The sequence below is a fragment of the Uranotaenia lowii genome, chromosome 2, assembly GCF_029784155.1.
Source record: "Uranotaenia lowii strain MFRU-FL chromosome 2, ASM2978415v1, whole genome shotgun sequence".
In the NCBI taxonomy this organism is placed as follows: Eukaryota; Metazoa; Arthropoda; class Insecta; order Diptera; family Culicidae; genus Uranotaenia; species Uranotaenia lowii.
The window spans coordinates 41,609,634-41,628,846 of record NC_073692.1 but is presented as its reverse complement, the minus strand read 5'-3'; the positions used below and the strand labels follow the sequence as shown (position 1 = coordinate 41,628,846).

Sequence of the window (19,213 nt, the reverse complement as noted above, 5' to 3'; positions counted from 1 at the left end):
ATCATATCAATAATACTGATAGTTATCTGATTCATCAAGCTCCATCGAAAAGTACAAAATTTTTCTGATTATCGGTCCAAGAAATTCACTTTTATCGGTACTTGATGACATTTTAATTTTTTGATATTGTAAACTTATAATTTCCAAGGCGGTCACACGGTACCAAGTACTTATTTCTTGACCAAAATCATCCAGCACACCTGAATTAATCCCAGATATACAAAAATGGGTATCAATTCGGTTTAATTGCAAGATAGTGCTGCCATCTAAGACTTGAAACTAGAGAAATAGCGTTTGACTATTTAAAACATTAGTATTTTTGAATTTGAAGCCTGTTTTTTTATTCAAATTCAGCCTCAAATCGATGTTTCGTCAATTTGCATCACACTAATGAATGATTATGAAGAAATAAAGCAGTTTGACAAAGTATTATAGCTCAAGTATCAAATTCCTAAACGCTAGAGGAGCATTTCTTGAAACCCCCTTTTAATACCTTTGAAAATTTTTGAAATCCTAGAAAACTCCTTAAAATACAGTTATCTATTCAAATAATTCATAGAAGCATTATTATTCTCTTATACACGGTAATTTTTTAGAAATAATCTTGTTTTCGTTGAAAAACACAAGTGGTCCTATTCTTATTTTGCACTCTTTTTCCATAGTTTTGGTCCCCAACGCCAATTGCAACGTCTAAAAAAAGTAAACTTATGCTTGATTTATCCGTTACACAATTCAAAACAATTTATTTAAGAAAATTTTGGTGATTTTCAAACATTCACATTTTTACAAGCAAAACACATAGTGGTGCTATTCTTATTTCGCTCACCGTATGAATATTAATATGTAAAACATGTAAAAAAAAATGGAAGACAGTCACTTTTCAGCGAGTTTTTTTTTCTTATTTCATAAAGCAATATTGAATTTGTCTTTAAGTGCATTCTTTACTGTCCAGTCAACAAATTTGAAGTGTGTTTTACTAAGAAACTTTATCAACTTGTTCATGTAAACATTTGAAAACTTTTCCACTCCCCTCCGGCTAAATAGGTAAACACATCATCAATAATTCCTGTGAACGAGCCAGCCGCAAGGAAGGGGTGAGAGCTAAGCGACACAAGTTTGACCTTTCGTTCACGTGTGAGTATAGTAAAATTTGCATCCCTATCCGGCAGCCGAAACAATCGATGCAATGCGCAAAGAAGAGATGCAATGCCTCAACCCTTGACTTTACTAAGTAACTAATGCCATAATATACTGTTGCTCCCATATTAAAACGCGATGTTTACGATCGAGCGTCCTCACACGATCACGAGTTAGTTAGTTACCTTTTATCCCAACCCTAGCTGGTTGGTTAGAAGCCAATCCATGTAAGGTGGTCGACGCTCATTGACGCGATTCTGGAATTGATCTCTGTGTCCAAATCCAAACCCCCAAGCTCTCGCAAACGTGATACCTTCTACTTCTACTTCTGAAGTGGGTATCGATCGTTCTTGTCGTCTTGTCCTGAGGACAGACAGGTGTGAATTATAACAGTTTACAGTCGGATTGTTGTCGTCACGTTTTTTTTTTCACTCTTCTGGTTCCGATTGAGCAGCATGGGAACACAGATAGCAGATTTCCGTCAGGAAACTCCAACAACGGCCGAACATGTTTATGATGTATTCGAATTTGAGAAGATATAAACAAACCGGTAAGATGGTCATCTGGCTCGATCGATGGCCGTGAACTGTTGCGGGTTGTGAATTGCTAAATACTAATGCAAATTTCGACATTTCGACGACAATATGCACTGGACAATTAACACTGGGGGAAAGACCTTGACATTACTGACTCCAAGAATGACAACCTCGTAAAAAGTGACGATAGTTTTTTTTTCTATTTTCTTTTGCGTTTTATTGATGTTTTTGACAAACATTCCACAAGGCTTGAATAAGTGTTCAATAACCGGATCTTAAAACAATCTCGTTAATAAAAAAGGGTTTTACCCAAAGAAAAGGCCGAAGATCTTCCAAGACCGGTTACAAAAAGAAACAAACAATGGCAACTCCACCAGCCTACTTATCAAAACCTAGTCATCAGATTATAGGTTATGTTGAGTCAGTTCCTAAGCAGTTGGGGGTTCAATTTGTGCCAACACCTTTGTACTAGCGTCGTAGTTTGCTCTACTCGAAATCTGAAAGAAATTGAAAACCAATATTGACCTATTATACACTACACTTTGTGTACCTATACTTAATACCAACCACAAGGCAGTTTGACAAGAAGTAGCACGACAAAAAAGGCTTTTGTCAACAAGTTGAGTGCCCTCAGCGACAACAACAACAAAAAAAAGGAACGGGAAACCGTTCGTTTTTAAGGCAAGAATTTTTCCTCTGACTCAGCACCCGATAAATACTGACTGACTGGCTGACAGAGAGTTGCCCACTTAGCGAATCGGCGTAAGTCGTTGTTGTGACGCTGCTGCTTGCTGTCTTTTGTGATTACTTCACGGAGTAATCATTCTTTTTTTTAATTCACTTGTTAGAGGCTTATCCATTCGCGATCATCCTCCCATGAGTAGGTTCAAGTCGGTTGAAATGTGCCTGGAAGTGACTGCTTAATCGGTCGGATCTGATCCCTTATCGGAAATTGAGTTGATTGACGTAGCCAAACTGTGGAGCAGTCGTGCATCAAACGAACTACTTAACTATTATGCAAATCTTTAGATCTTGATGGTTGATTTTGAGTCACAGACAACATCATAGTACGAATTGAAAAAAAACGGAACATTCAGAAAAGTTAATAAACTTTCGTTAGTCCAATAAAGTTCCCGGTTAAACCAGGATAACGATTTGGGTTTAGCACTAGAAAGTTACAATTTTTTCATGTCTGGTTCTCTTGGTAAGAATTAAACCTCTCAACTCCTTCCAATGTCTAGCGCAGACTTCAGGCAAAAACAATATTTTTCGTTATACGAAAAGCTTACAGAATCGTCAGCCACGAAAACGAGTTGCTGTAAAATTTCTTAAAACACTTATGGAAAAATATTCATCCATTCACGTTTTGAACTGAAAAGATGAGTTCAACTGGTGGCTTCCGCTTTTAAAAAAGATAGCACGGACACTAGGGTGGTAGCAAAGCGTGTCATGTCTAATTTCTAAAACCGACTATTTACATGTTGTGATTGAACTGTGCAAAATTTCAGCTCATTCGTACTTGATATAGGAGTGCCTCAAAGCGCTAAAAAGTTCGTTTTTTTATGTATGTATGTATGTAGATAATCCACCATGGGTGCACGGATTCACCGCAGTTTCACCAACGTTCTTTAGATTCATGAGTTTGGCTTATTTTCAATGCAAAGCACCACATAACCGACACCATGGCTTCGTGTGAACTGTCATTTAATTAATGTGTTTTGTGTATGTTGGAGTCTTATTTGGAGAACGAGACAATCAGTTTCGCAACCGTATAAGATTCATCACATTTTTAGTGTTATGAATCTACGACAATTTAACAAATTAAAGTGTTCAACCATTGGATCACAGAAAACGCCAATGTTTCAGTTATTGAACGTTCAATCCTGCAGTACTCGTTTCGTAAAGAAATGCATGTACCAGTTATTGAACAAACATCGGTTGGGGTTTGGAAATATAAACAAACTGTTTCTTGGTTGCTAACTCAACCCAAATAGCCCCTGCAAGGCATACTATCAAGCGAAATACCCCTAAATATATACAATGATATTCAATGTTTACGTTTTCAATAATTAGAACATTGCCTGTTCAATATTTGAATCATTGTGTTTAATCATTGGGACAAAAGTAATTTTGAATAAAAAGGCTTAAATAATAATTTCAAAACATATTCCCGCGAAAAAAATAAATCGATTCGTAGCTGAGAAATAAGCTTAAGCTACGCTTTCAAAATTTTATCAGAAAAACCTTTCGTTATTATTTATTGGCCACAAATGTATTGAATCCCAAAGATGGTGTTCAATATATAGTGTTCTAACCCTATAAAATTTCAAAAATCACCAAAGGAAATTTGGAAAACCGCAAATTTAATTTTGATGCAGGATGACTTATAAATGCGTAAAACGTCAAGATCTCATATTATCTCGAAAAAAAAATTTGGTCAAAAATCGACTTCCCAAAAATGGCCAAAAAGTCACAGGAAGTCAATTTTTGGACCAAAATTTTTTTTCGAGACAACACTTAATCTCTTTGCTGCACGCATTTTTAAGTCACTTCTATCAAGGTTAAAATTTTGATTTACCGAGTTTCATTTGATTGGATTTTTTTATTTTAAAAATTTTAAAATTAAAATAAAAAATTTTCGAGATGACTCCAGATTTTTAAGTTTTATGCATTTTAATCATAAAAATTAAAATTTCAATTTTTCCGATTCCCTTGGTCCCCCCCTTTGTTGATTTTTTAGGTTAAAAAAACCGAAACTTTTGACGCTTTGAGGCAATTTTTTAGATTAATGATCAAAATTTTTAAGGTGGTTTTTAAAATTCGATCATGAATTTTTTTCCATACATCCATTGCCACCCTAACGGACACACACGCGGTAGTTAGATCAGGGCCCTTATTCTGCGCCGCGCGTGACGTGATGATAGTCACCTCACTTCAAGTCACCGTGAGATTTGTCACCTTATTCCCGGAATCGAAGCAAGTAAGGTGACAGAGGTTCATTCTAGGTGAGTGACCGAATGAACACATCTGTCAAAATGGTCGAATTTGTTCGGTGCTGTTTTGATTTTGTCACACTTCGGTTTTTTTTTTTAAATTAATTTCAAAGTTATTAGTTCGAATTTTGGTCAAAGAAAGGCGGCAATCGGATTTTATAGTGCCAGCAAGCTGCTCAAGGAAAAAAACGGTCAATTTTTACGTCCTAGGATAAAATTTCGGCGATCACAACTGAGCCTAACAAGCTCCAAATTGGATGAAACAAAGCACCGCTAATACCGAATTGTTTTTTTTTGGGTGAGTAATATGCGGAAGCGGCAGAGGAAAAACAAAAAATCTAAATAAAATATCATTTTAGAATAACACTGCTGGGAGGAACCTATCAACTGAATTCCAGTTCCTGAATAGGAAAATCTTGATCGCCTAAGCCAATCGTCAAATTGTTTACGTACGGTTTGAAAAAGCTGCTGGAAGAGAAAAACAGGTTTGTGCATCGAACTGTGGATTGTGGTTTCCAGGTCGGGACTTTTATGCTAACCAAAAGGACAGGAGTGTTTTGGAATTTGAAGGACGATTCCCGTTAATTATACGATATGCTAAAGGTGATAAGATGCGGCAATCCGTTTTGGTCCTGGAGGAAAGAAGAGTCCGGATTTCAGAGGAAAATAAATTTTATAAATTTATATCCGTGGGTATTTTCAATGTAAAAATAATGTTCAAATATATTCTAAATCATGTTTATTTCAATACCACATTTCTAATAAAATAAGAAGTTTTATTTTTAAAATTTTAATCTGTTAAGCATCTAGTCTTAGCATTCGAGATTATTGCCCAAACATTTAATGCAAAATATGGAAATAGTTCTGTCGGGTCCGGTTGGGCGGAATTCATTGAAAAAAGCCAGATTTTTGCCCAAATTTATTTTTATAATAATTCACCTCAATAATTTTGATGAAGTGAAAATAAAATTAAAAGTACATTGATTTTCAATGTTTTAGTCATTTCGTCGTTTTAACGTTTCGCAAATCAAATTTCAATTAAAACTGAATTTTGGATTTCATTAGTAGACCATTCTTTCCATTCAGTATTGCAATTCAAATTACATATTTTAGATAGCAATGAGAAAGATTCAATATATTTAAAAATCATTTTGCTAATAAATTTGTCACATTTTGTTTCCAAAACTAACATTCATCAGTATAATTAACTATTTAGAGCCTAACATTCTGATATACATAAATTTTCGATTAAATTTCTATCTTGTCACCACCTCAAAAGGTACCGACAATTCTCACCTAGAATCGTCACATGAATGCGACGATTCTCAGCCACGGTGACTACGAGAATAGGGTAAGAACTCACAAAGTTCATGCGCAGTGACGTTCCTCACCTAAACCGACTACTGGAATAGAGTGTCTTGGGTGACTCGACTATCATCACGTCACGCGCGGCGCAGAATAAGGGCCCAGTTTTTTCGACATGCTCCTGGACTCAGTCTTCCGAAAATCACTCGGAAGAAACGCTCATGATAGGTTTCTAGTTGGAAACATTCAAAGTCGATTGCTGCTGCCTGTTGTTCCCTAGAGAATCGGCAGAGCGACAATGCGAAGTCAATGTAAACAAGATTCAAAAGCGAGAGCAGACTCGCATCTAAGTTGATCTCTCAAGCTCACTACCTGGTGTATCAGAAATGATTGAGACACTGACTGATACAAGATCCAATTCGAAAATCCACTCACTCACTTACTCAAACTCAATCAATGCTGCCTTGCATCGGTTCATACTGCCTGCGTACTTTCTGGCAAAGCGGCAGAAACATATGTTCATACGTACTGCCTGCGTGTTTGAATGACTATTTTAATCCTCCCCAACAACAGCAACAACAAAGCAAGTTGTATCAGGCAGACAGCATTCGATCATCGATCAGTAAACGAGTGAGTGAGTGAGTGATTGAGCAAGAAAAGTTATTGACTGAAAAAAGAAACTGAAAATCAGGTAGCTCCTCACTCAGTTGAGAATTCCAACTGGAGAAGAAACGTCTCTCTTTCAAATTTTATTTCTTTGATTCTCGGAGCAGCGCTGTCGAACACAATCTTTGCCCCACTGGGAGATAAACCAACCGACAATTTTAACATTTGTATTTGTATTTATTTATTCTTGTAACTTAAGACAAAATCTTATTTATGTGTTACAATTAGGGTTTGTTTAGAATTTCATTTCAACTAACTAACTCATAAAGTTTCTGATGACTTTCATATCGACTCTTACTATTCTTATCCGATTGTTACTTTATTTATGCGAATCTTACTAGTGCAGCTTTCTTGAATTCTGACTTCGTTTTTAGGGATTTTAATTGGGTAGGAAGATTATTCCAGTTCGAGATGCCTCTAACGAGAAACGAGTTGTTGTAATAAACTGAAGAATGCGATGGGATAACAAAATTGATAGTTCTAGAGTTTCTCACAGGAACAAATAAACTTTTTATATAATGTGGGCCTCCGCTATAGAGTATTCTTTGGATTATAACGCAAGATCTATATTTGTAAAAATTATCGAAGGGACATCCGATCAGCGTTTTTTGAAGGTGGGAAACACTTGAGAACCTAGACAAGTTGTAAACGTAACGAACGCATGAATTTAATGCTAAACGAAGTCTGTTCATGGTCCTAACAGAGCAGTTTGAATAAGCGAAATCTCCATAGATGAACAATGGATATACATAGCTTTTGAATAGTTTTAACTTAGTGTCAACGTCAAGGTGTCTTGTGCTGATGTTTAACCTTTTCAAAGAACCATAGATTTTGCCACATTGTCTATTGACCTGCCTGTCCCACGATAATTCATGGTCAAAAATAATACCAAGGTTTTCAGCATGGTTTGTGAAAGCAATTTCCGAATTTGCCAAATTTAGTGTTGGAGCTTCGGTATTCCTATTAGATCCGCTAAATAATAATGCTTTAGTTTTTGCTGGGTTAATAGGCAACAGATTTATACGCGACCATTCATCAATTCTTTGTAAATCATAATTTATTCTGTTGCTAACAACGTTTATTGGCAATGACTTTTCAGAACAGAAATAGATTTGTACATCATCAGCAAACATCTGAATACTACAGTATTTTAATACTGACGGTAAGTCATTGATAAAAATGGAAAAAAGAATCGGACCAAGAATAGATCCTTGAGGAACGCCTGATTCGATAGGTGTCAAACTCGATAAATTATCTTCTATAAAAACTGCCTGGGAACGTCCTTGAAGGTATGATTTTATCATCTTTGCAGCGGATCCAGAGAATAAAAATTTGGATATCAATTTTTCAACCAGTTTTTTATGAGACACCCTATCGAAGGCTTTTGCAAAGTCTATGAGAAGAAGTGTGGCCTGTCCTTTTTTATCAAGGGTTAAGGCAATGTCATTATGCTTTCGCTGTTGAAAACGTTTCAGTGTCTCTCATGAGAAATGAGTGATATTCGGAACACTGCCTGGACTCATAAAAGGATTCGAACGATGGTTTAAGAGGCGAAACCGGAAGTTTGGACGATGTGCCAAAACTTTTTTAGAATTTTATTTATAATTCTTAGGGCTACTTTTAGTTCCCATTTTATGAATATTTGAAGGGTCAATAAACAGAGATACATAACGAAACAAATCAATTATCAACGTCTTCCTTCGATTCAACATGTGTAATTTTGTTTAATGTGCTAAGGCGGCATCCATAAATTACGTAACGCAAAAAATGCACTTTTTTGACCCCCTCCCCCCGTATGTCACAAATCGTAACGCTTCGACATAACCCCCTATGAAAATTACGTAACACTGATAATTACCCCCCCCCATCTTCTCACGTTTTTAAATACTGATTTTCGAAGTTAAAAAAAAATTTATCGTAAATTTTTTTAACGTTCTTCAAAGCGGAAAATTAATATCTATCCAAATCGCTTCTTAGTACTCATTGATGATTGCTCTCTCATAAAATAAATTGATTGTCTTATTACGAGTTGCTCTGTGTTTGTTAACTGATGATCTACCTTGTTTACTTTATTTTGTGACAAGAGCATAGCTTGTTACGCAAGATATACTCCACTTAGTAATATTCGCCAGAATAACCAAAATTGCATTTTTTAAATCAATTTAGAAAAAAATAGTAAAATTTCCGTCTTAAGGTTGAATTGAGTTCTTGGGGGTAGATGTACCTCATATTCGGTTTTGCAACGGTTTTTTCACGAATATTCACTGATTTTGGTTTGCATATCATCCTGCAAAAATTGCATGACATGAAAAAGCTGCGATGAAACTGAAATTTTTATAGAAAATTCGTTACGTAACGATGAGCATACCTCCCCCCCTCCCCTATGTCACAATTCGTAACGCTCGAGCTTACCCCCTCCCCCCCCCCCTAGGAGCGTTACGTAATTTATGGATGCCCCCTAATAAAGAATCAGCAATCTATCCATCAGAATATGTTCGTGAATAGAAAAACTTTTTGAACAAAAATGATGTGTTCTATATTGAAGTCCGCGAGTTTTTTTTTCACAGTTTTTAGCTTTAGCTTTAGCCTATTATTCAGACCCTGAGTGTAAATTTGACACTTCTCGCTTAAAACCGCTATATCTTTCTTGTTTCTCAACCGATTTTTACAAAATTTATAGTTTTAGAAACTTTGTACATGTTTTTTTCAGACAATATTCACTTAGTGTCCAAGAAGCTGAAGTAAGAGCAATACGTTGCACATAAGGATAAATTTTTTTGGATTTTTTCCGAAAATTTTGCCTTAATATACTCAAAATCCAGTGCAAAAGTGAATTATAGTGTCAGAAAATTTGAGAAATTGCAAATTGACTAAAGGTTCGAATAACACAGCTTCCTTTAAAAATTCGTCAAAAACTATGTGTTTCGTATTTTAAAAATCTAAAAATGCTAAAATGTGCCAAATTTAGTCAACTTTTCAATCCCCTATTTGAATTTTATCTGGTTTTACTCAAATAATTTTGACAGTTCATTGATTGAAAGTTACGGTTTTGACATCACTTTTTTACATTTCTGCGGTCATGATCTTGCAAAATGAAACCAAATATATCCTTATATGCAACGTATAGCTCTAGCTTCAGCTTTCTTGGACACTAAGTAATACTAGAGTTTTGAATAGTTATGAAATTTCAAACGATAAGTAGGGGAGAGTGGGGATACTTGATCCCCTTTTCTTATTTTCACCATATCTTTTTGGAAAAATTTAGCAACTCGAACTCTTTTACATTTTCTGACAGCGTATAACTTCAAGTTTCTATGCTTCTAAAATCAGAACGATACTTGAACTCGTAGATGAACTAGCATTTTCGTGGGAGTAAAAAAAAAGCGATATTTTTGAAGTTAGGGGACACTTGATCCTTTATTCAGGAAGCCTTAATGCATGGAAAAAATCAAATAAAACCCCAAGATAGAATGTTAATTGACTATTTTGGTCATGTTTGTTCTCATTTCACAATCTATAATTGTCAGAAAAAAAAATCTATAGCTTATTCTCAACCCTTATGATATTGCATACTTTCGGGCGCAATTTTTTTTAAACAAGAGAAAATCAATTATTTTAGCCCTTTCTTCAGATAATTGATGGATGAATATTAGTTATTGGATAAATATGAGTAATCTCGTAATCAGCAATGACCACGATCCATTGAGAAGAAGAATATATCGAGATCATTTGTACCCATATAGTAGGGATCAATTGTACCCAAAATCAACATTTTAGAAAACTTTTTCTGAAAAAAGTTGGGAGTTTTCCATCGCTTTGAAAATATTGTATTTTGAAGTTCATTTTACACTCGAAAGATTGATGTATTGGAATAAATATTTTTGTTATAATATTTCCATGTTAGGAACATTTAAAAATTATGAAAAAATATCTTCAAGTCACATTTTGTGAAATTTTTCAAACAAAGTTCAATAACCCAAAAACTTATTTTGTTAAAATTTTTTGAGCTTCAACCATTACTGTTTTGTTCCATTTGGCACATTTTTCTAGAACATTTGATCTTTGTACAACATTCCAGTTTGGAGATATAGCTAAGGAATCAAGTATCCCCAGGGATCAAGTATCCTCATTGTCCCCTAATGGATTTGAAAAAAAAAAACTTACAATCTTTGGAAAATTTAGGGGTCTTATTGTTCGAATAAGTTATCAGTCGCATTCTTTGAAACAACTTGTGTGATTAGTAAAACTTTCATTCGAATGCTATCAATGTTCTGACTACGATACAATTTTTCTTAGGAAATTTAGCAGTATTTCAGATCAATATAAAATTACAGAATTGAGGAATAAAAGATACAGACCACATTTGATTCGAATGGTTTTTTTTGTCAACTTGTTCATACATTTATTACTACAAAAAAATCTATTATTATTTTCATTCACATTATTTTTAGTCCATTTTTGACAATTTCTAATCAGTTTTTAATTTTTTTTTATCATGTTTTTGATGCAATAAGCACGTTTCTTGTTTTGTTTATGATGTTTGTTTTTTTTTCGCCATATGTGTTATTTTTGTCATTCTCCATCACTTTCTAGAAAACTGTTGCCTCATTAAGTCTTTATATTTAAACGTATTCGTTTGTCTAAATTATATGGGTCCTGTTATAGCGAAAATTATAAGGTATTGTCGTTCAAAAAATCCGTTCGATTTTGGCATATGTGCAAAAATCGGATGTTGCCAAAATAAAATGTTGCCAAAAACGAACGAGGTCTGTATAGTTATTCTTTCAAACAAATTGAACGCTAATGATCGAGAGTAAATTTGTTGACGTTCAATTTAAGAAAAAGAATTCATTAATTTTAATATCTATTTTTGGATAGAATTCTGATTTTCTTAAATCTGGATTTTCCAATATGAGCCGGATCTGTTTGCTTAAAGAAATAATTCTTTCTCTGCAAACTTGAGTGACCTCATGAAGTTCTCCATATATACTGAAATCAAAAATGCATACATATTTGTCCAGTTTCAGGAAAAAGATACTAGCATAAAGAGGAAGCTGTCATTCGCTTCCTATATTCTAGAAAAGATTTTTTTCTAAGACATTACAAAAAAAATTGCTAATAGTCATCACAATACAGCAAAATAAAACTTTAAAAAATGCTAAATCGAGCTAAAATTATACAAAAAAGCTAATTTCCTTTTAATGAAATGTTGTAAAAAATGTTCATTCACATAAAAGGTTTCAATGTGTTTAGGGAAACAAATTTTACACCAGTTGACATTGTTTAACGTTTTTTAAATCAAAAATATTCCTGATGACCTATAATGCATTTAATATTAAAATATATATAATTGTACACTGATTGAGAAAAGTATTCGAAACATGCTAACTTATCACATTCATTCCAACAGTAACTCTAAAGTTTGTAATGTTTGCATATGTTTTGTCTGTGAATAGATTTTGGGAATTGTTCTCTATCTAAGGTAAGGTTGCCAGATTTTTTTTCAGCACCTTTCCGGGCTGAATAAACGGGGCAGTTTTATATAAAAACCTGGCAAAATCTGGGCATTTGTTTTTAAAAGTGACCACCATAAATCCGGGCAAGATCCGGGCAAATTTTCTCTAAACCTGGAAATTACTCAACAAAAACCAAGATAAACAATTGAAAATTTTTCTTTTGATCAAAACTCATCGATAGATTTTGAATCGTATTTTATGCTTCGAAAAAAATTTCATGATTATTTTTATTAAATTTGCTCAAAAAATCTCGCTTTGGATGTGTTCGTTGATTTTTGTATTGTTTGATTTGCCAAATGAAGCGAATAAATCCGTGCAAAATCCGGGCTTTTTCAATGAAATCTGGGCAACCGGGCCGGGCCGGAGAGTGCCCAAGTTTTGTTCCGGGCAAACCCGGATATAACCGGGCAATCTTGCAATCTTCATCAGAGGGCATGAAATTTCCTATATTCAACTTTACCTCCATAAGAAGCATAAAATATGTTAAAAAAACGAAAATTCAACAAAAGTCTAAAAGTGTCGAATACTTACACTGTATCAAAAAAATTGTCCGTACAGCACGTTCCTTGAAATCCAAACAATCAAAAAGTGCACTTTTTCAGTCAATAAAAATACTACAATTACATCATTCGCTGCAGAAACTAGTCCTTTTTGTAGATCAGTATTCAAAATGTTTATGAATTAAACCTTAAATATAATCCAATTAATTTTGTATAGAAAGTCCCAAAAACGACGTCAAAAAATTGTCCGTAAACTGAGGCCTTTGTAAAATATTAGTCAAGAAAACAGTTATGTGTCAGTCTGTCAAACGCAGAAACGTGAGTTTAATCTCAGGAAAGACAATTTCAGTGGTCTGAGCGATAAATACTGTAAAATGAACTTTATTTAGCATTAATCAGTAGATTTCAACAATTTGTGGATTAAATTAACAGGAAAATGTCTGCTCCTCACAAAAAAAAATACCCGTTGACATCCCGAAACTGATTGTTGACCTGAAGAATGATGGTAAAAGCTTGTCCGAAATTGCAAGTATAGTATAACGGCCACGATCGTCGGTTCAGTATGTCCTTCAGAACAATAAGAAGACTAACTCGCTGGACTGCTCGTATAAGCTGATGGTTGGTTTGATCGTATTTTCGGGTCAGAACCAAACAATCATATTTATATTCCTGTGGACGCGTAATATGACTGATAAATCTATTTATTTTTCTCCGTGAATGAATGTCAAGTTTCCGGTGCCGTTTGCGCTGAAAGCACTCCACACCATTACATGGCCACCACCGTGCTTAACTGTCGGTCGCAAATTTTTCGGATCCAATTCAGTATTTGGATTACGCCATACTATTACATGTCCGTCAGACCCAAAAATATTAAATTTGCTTTCGTCATTGAATATGACGCTCTGCCAGAACTCTTCCGGTTCCAGGACATAGTTTTGAGTGTATTCCAGCCGCTTTTTCTTATTCTTAGCAGATATAAACGGCTACTTACGAGCAACACGACCTCGGTATTTTTTCTCATGTAGTATGTTCCGTACCGTTTGATGATTAACCTGTATGTTTTGAAAATTCTTCAGGCTGTCAACTAGTTCCGGGGCACTGATTTTAGGATTCTGACTGATTTCCCTGACAATTATGCGATGGTGACGAACCGTAAGCTTCAGTTTGCGGCCTCTTCCTGGAGTAGTCTCCAGGGAGTTAGTCTTCTTAAAGTTCTGAAGGACATACTGAACCGACCTAAGCTTTTATCGTCATTCTTCAGGTCAGCAATCAGTTTCCGGATGCCAACGAATATTTTTTTGTAAGCAGCAGACATTTTCTTGATAATTTTTGTGGATTTAATTAACGGGAAAATGTTTGCTTTTCACAAAAAAAAACCCGTTGATATCCGGAAACACGAAAATCTACTGATTTATGCTAAATAAAGTTCATTTTATCGTATATTTCGCTCAGATCACTGGAAATTGTCTTTGCTGAGATTCAACTCACGTTTCTGCGTTTGACAGACTGACATATAACTGTTTACTTGACTAATATTTTACAAAGGCCTTAGTGTATGGACAATTTTTTGACGTTGTTTTTGGGACTTTCTATACAAAATGAATTTTATCATTTTTAAGGTTTAATCCATAAACATTTTTAATACTGATCTACAAAAAGGACTGTTTTCTGCAGCGAATGATGTAATTGTAGTATTTTTATTGACTGAAAAAGTGCACTTTTTGATTGTTTGGATTTCAAGGTACATGCTGTACGGACAATTTTTTGATACAGTGTATGTACATCAGTTTAACTTTTCAGAGCCGTTCAGGAAAATTTGAGTTGTATTTTGATTTCGTTCTCCTGGCTGTAAATGTTAACAGATTTTGATGATATTATATTCATTGTGTATTGTACCAGGTTATCAGAAACTGGTTCAGAAATAAAAAAAGTCCGATAAACCAATTTTATTTTAAAACAGGTACTCATAACTTCTGACAGCTTCTCTGTATTTAAGTTTTTTATTGATGTTTGAAATCGTAAAGAATCCATCTATCCGACAATGTATAGATATGTTGGGGTCCAATGAAAGTTTTGACCGCTATCTAAGATCTTCCGGTAGTAAAAAAACTTACTTAAAAAAACGACATCCAGTTTTAGCTTTGATTAGCTGTATTTCATTTACCAATGAACCGATTTTCAAAATTCAAATATTAATTTTTTGTCGTTAACTTGATCATCATGTTCATAAAACATACTTGGTCTGTCAAAATTCCCAGTTCTTCAGTATATTGGAATGATGATAAAGAGGTTTGAAATGTGCGCTTCGGGTCATATTGACCCGAACAGCTTTTAAGGGTTAAGTGTGAGCGGGATACAAAAATTGTATCTTGGCCGTGGAACGCTCTGCATATATTACATTGGTCACAATTAATGACTCATTTTTGTTAACTGAGTCAATTTGTGGTCTTATCACTTCATTCCTCATACCGTTTATCGGCTGCGTGCTGAATCAAAAAAAATTAAATTTTATTGAAAAAATCAAAAATTAACAAAAATGTTTAAAACTGAGACATATTGAAAGACACTGGCCTATAAACAATATGCGTCTTGAAAAACTTGGTACAAAAGCTAACACCAAGCAAAACTTCGATTAAATTTCTTCGAAGAGGCACTTAAGGTCATAATAAAAGTTCTATACAATTTTACAAAATCTATTTTCAAAAATATTTACGAACGCTCTAAAAACAAGGCGAAAGGCTCTGAATGTTCAGACATCTGCTGAAATGTGCACTTTTTACGATATTTCAAACTGAGTTTTAGATTTTTTTTTTTTTCAAAAATTTAACTATTATAATAAACAACAGGTCGTGTCCGCTTTCTTTCATAAACACTCCTTAAAGTAACTGCTACTTGAAGGGAGCCAAAATCGTAGTTTGAACAGTCCAAATTGAATCCGATCAAATAAGCATAGCACTGACCATATTGAATGGTGTTCTTCTACGCGACTAAATATCTTCACAGCTAGCATCAGTCTTACCTTTTCGAAAGCCCATGCTCACGCAGTAGGAAACGTCCTTGAACTGGATGTCTACCGGTTCGCAGGGCGGCAAATTCTGAAACGGCCGCACCTGGTGGGACATTTCGATATCGTTATGGGACTGATAGGGTCCAGTGCCATTGCTGTTGCTGTTTCCGTTGTGATTATGATGTCCCGTATTGTTGATCACATGGTCCAGGTTTCGGGAGTCTTTTCTGTTGAGTGGCACCGTCGTGCTGTTGTACACTGGACCATGCTGCTGCTCACTGCTGCTGTGTATCGTTGCTAGGGCTATGCCCCGCACTTCCTGTTGCAGAATATCCATCACTGTTTTTTGTTTTGGAGGGCTTTAGTAACTTCAGCTTGTACTATGAGTAATCACTTTCTTTTTCCCCAGTTGACACAAATCGAGTCGATTCCAATTCACACAAAGGTTAGAACATCACAAATTGGAGAGTGGGTAAAAACTTTCACTTTTTCGATCTTGAGACAAAGCTTCAAACCGGAAATTTAAACCCTCGATCGCTAGAACTTTGCCTACGACCTCGTAACGAAAAAAAAGATACCAAAAAGGGCAAAACAAAACACCCTCGCCTTCAGCGAATATTCTTTTGGACTGACCCGCGCTCGCGTAAGTTTCGAACAACACTCGACCGAACCGAACGCCGTCCAGCAAACTAATGACTGATCCGGGTTGTTTGTTACAATCAGTTCCCGATTGAGTCCCAGCCCAGCGCGAAACAGAATCGTCATGCGACTAGTCCCTACGATTCCATTATCAATCAGTCAGCCAGCAGTGCAGTGCAATGGATGGAGACAACGAAACGGAAAAAAGCGATTGATTCTTTGGGCGCGATAAGGTCGCGCACTCTTCAGTCTTGCGCTTGAGTTTTGTAGGCTGTAAACAGACTACAGAGGGCGAGAGAGCGCGCTAAAGTACGCGTCTACTTAGAGAGAGATCCAACTCTTGCCATAGACAAAGAACTACTGGTCTGGCGATGGTCTCCGCAATAATGACCGCTTCGAGCACGAATCTTTTTTTTTCCTTCAAACGTCAATAGGTTGGTGGGAGCTAACTGGAACGATATGGTTCAGGTTGAGTCAGCAATTCTTGAATCAGCCCCCTGTCTTCTTCAATCCAAACTTCCCGCTGGCGACTCACCACAGCAATCAGTAGTGGTAGGTATCGGGTCAAGTCGCACCCTTCAACCTTTCGGATTATCATCACAATCGGATAGAATCCACCATCCGTTTGAATCTTGATTCCCGTGGAGCGGAAATTTTGATGCCCCCAGATACCTACCTATACCTATAGGTACCTTTCGATTCGATTCGAACCCAAGTTCGATTCGCTGTTTCATACTTCATTGCTTACATTGCACTTACATGCGACGACGACGACGCAAAGCGAGGCAGCAAGGCAGCAGATAATGTCAATAAATGATCATCGGAGCGATAATGATAGTCATCGCGCGCCAACAAATCGAATGAAAATGGCAAATAACAACAAGTGGAACGACACGGTACAATTTGAATGTAGGAAAAAAAATATCGGTAGAGAAAAAGAAATATGATGTTCGGTCGATTGCAAATGCAGAAACGTGTCTGGCTGGCGTTTCGCTTTACGTAGAATATTCATAGGATTTGAATCACTTAGACCAAGTGTTTTCCTGTACTTAGATGGTGAAATGCGCGTTCTGGAGTCTCTAGAGGGCTTTGTTAAAAAAACCAGTAATAAATCAATATCAAATAAAGAGAAATTCAAACCTACAGACACAATTTGAATACATTAAAAACGAGAAGAACTTAGACAATTATTTACCCGTTAATGGTTCCAAACTACGAGTTTAAATAGTTTCTACATGTGAATGAAGGAAAAGTGGACACTGGACACCCAAATACCAGTATATTGTAACATTAAAATATCATGTCTCATTAAATAAACAAACATATGTAAAGAGCGTAAATGGGCTGGGGGTCAAAGCGGTGGTTAATCCTTCTTGGGAACCGCTGTGTGGAAAAACGCACTCCACAACATCTCGAAGTTTGCGTCTCGATTGGAGTTTGCGAACTCCCAACATAAAAGAAAACCCCGGAAAGGGGATAGAAAACCATTACTCAGGTCTCTTGCCTGCGAACCACCGAAGAGATAGGACGGGTTAGTCCGTGAAACCGCCCAAGCGGAAGATCAAAATCGTGCCCCGAAACCCCAAAATTTGCCCATAAAGGTTACACTTTGAACCCGTCGTTGCAAAGCTCGGTTCGGTAGAGATTTCTCGAGTACCAAAAAAGGCTCGACCCGGAAATTGTGTGGCCAGTGAGAGCACGTGTAGTGTCCGAGGACTGAATCTTGTGGCCCAGTGCTTTTCGGAAAAAATAACACCCAGAGAATCGCTAAAGAAATGCCTCAGTGACCTAAGAGCCGTTCCAAACGCCTCCAGACCAACACCAAACCCCAAATCAGGAGTAGAAGCCCCCGGGAAGAGAGTATAGCCGGGGTGTCTAATTTAGACACCCCTTAAAAGTGTATAAGCCCCCATTTTTTTACAATATTCTTCATTTCCGCTAAACCGCTTGCATGGAATGTTCTCCTCATGTTCTCAAAAAATTTTCAATTGGAGAATCTTTCTTTAAATCCTTAAAAAAATGGAACTGTCGATTAGTCTTTAAACAGAATATTTTACAGATATGAGCTTAGCTTGAAGTTGTAGATTTTTTTCTTCATGTTTGTTGAACAACGGTCTGACATTAACAACTACAGTCTTTTGGAATAGTAGCAGTACAGACGAACAGACAGAACACTCATACTTCATTCTTCGAAAAGCGTTTGTTGTTCTCTAGAAGCTAGGCAATATTGGCACTAGAGTGCACTGCTAACCCATCGTTTCATAAAGTAACAAATTTGCAACAGTTAATGTATGGAAAAAGTGAAAAATTGTATTTTATTTAAATTTTATTTTCTTGATGTACTCATCATTTCTAGCTATAAAAAATAATTATTAAGGATACATAAAAAATGAAGGGTTAAAATGAAACCGTTTCGATCATGGTAGCCTTCTGTTTTAATTTATGGTTTCCAATTTCGATCAAAGTCAACATAAATAAAGTACCTTAGTGTTAAAAAATATCCCTATTTTCTGATTCTGAAGCACAATTTTCCATATGCAGGTTTTTTCGAAATCTAAGGGTAAACTCAGGGGGCGTTCGTTTCGGTGCAAGAGCGGTTAATCGGAAAATTAATCAGCTGGCTTAAATTGTCCAAAAATTTAAACCAGACATCAGTTTACCACGGAATACCGAGGTTGAATTAAAAAGAATCTTTCGATTGCTTTGATTCAGTTGAATCATTCAACCAAGTAGGCTCACAACACAACAGAATGGAATTCTAGATAGTGGTTTTTATTTTTATCGAGCATGAAAGAAAGACGGATAGATAGGCATTACCCAGATAACCAGAAATTGTAGATTGTATGAGCATCCAGTTTAGATTGGAATTGTATAAACATCATATTGTAGCTAAACCAAGTTATATTTTATCGTT

The 19,213-nt window shown here is 35.8% G+C and overlaps 1 protein-coding gene across 1 annotated transcript in view; it reads right to left on the bottom strand.

Moving 5' to 3' along the window:
• The window catches only part of LOC129741310 (ATP-binding cassette sub-family G member 1-like), a 50,643-nt gene extending 34,006 nt beyond the window's left edge, over positions 1 to 16,637 (bottom strand). The window contains exon 1 of the mRNA XM_055733032.1: positions 15,673 to 16,637. Within this exon, the coding sequence (XP_055589007.1) occupies positions 15,673 to 15,997 (325 nt within the window). The 5' untranslated portion in view covers positions 15,998 to 16,637. The remainder of the gene's footprint in view (positions 1 to 15,672) is intronic.
• Positions 16,638 to 19,213: the final 2,576 nt, after the last annotated feature.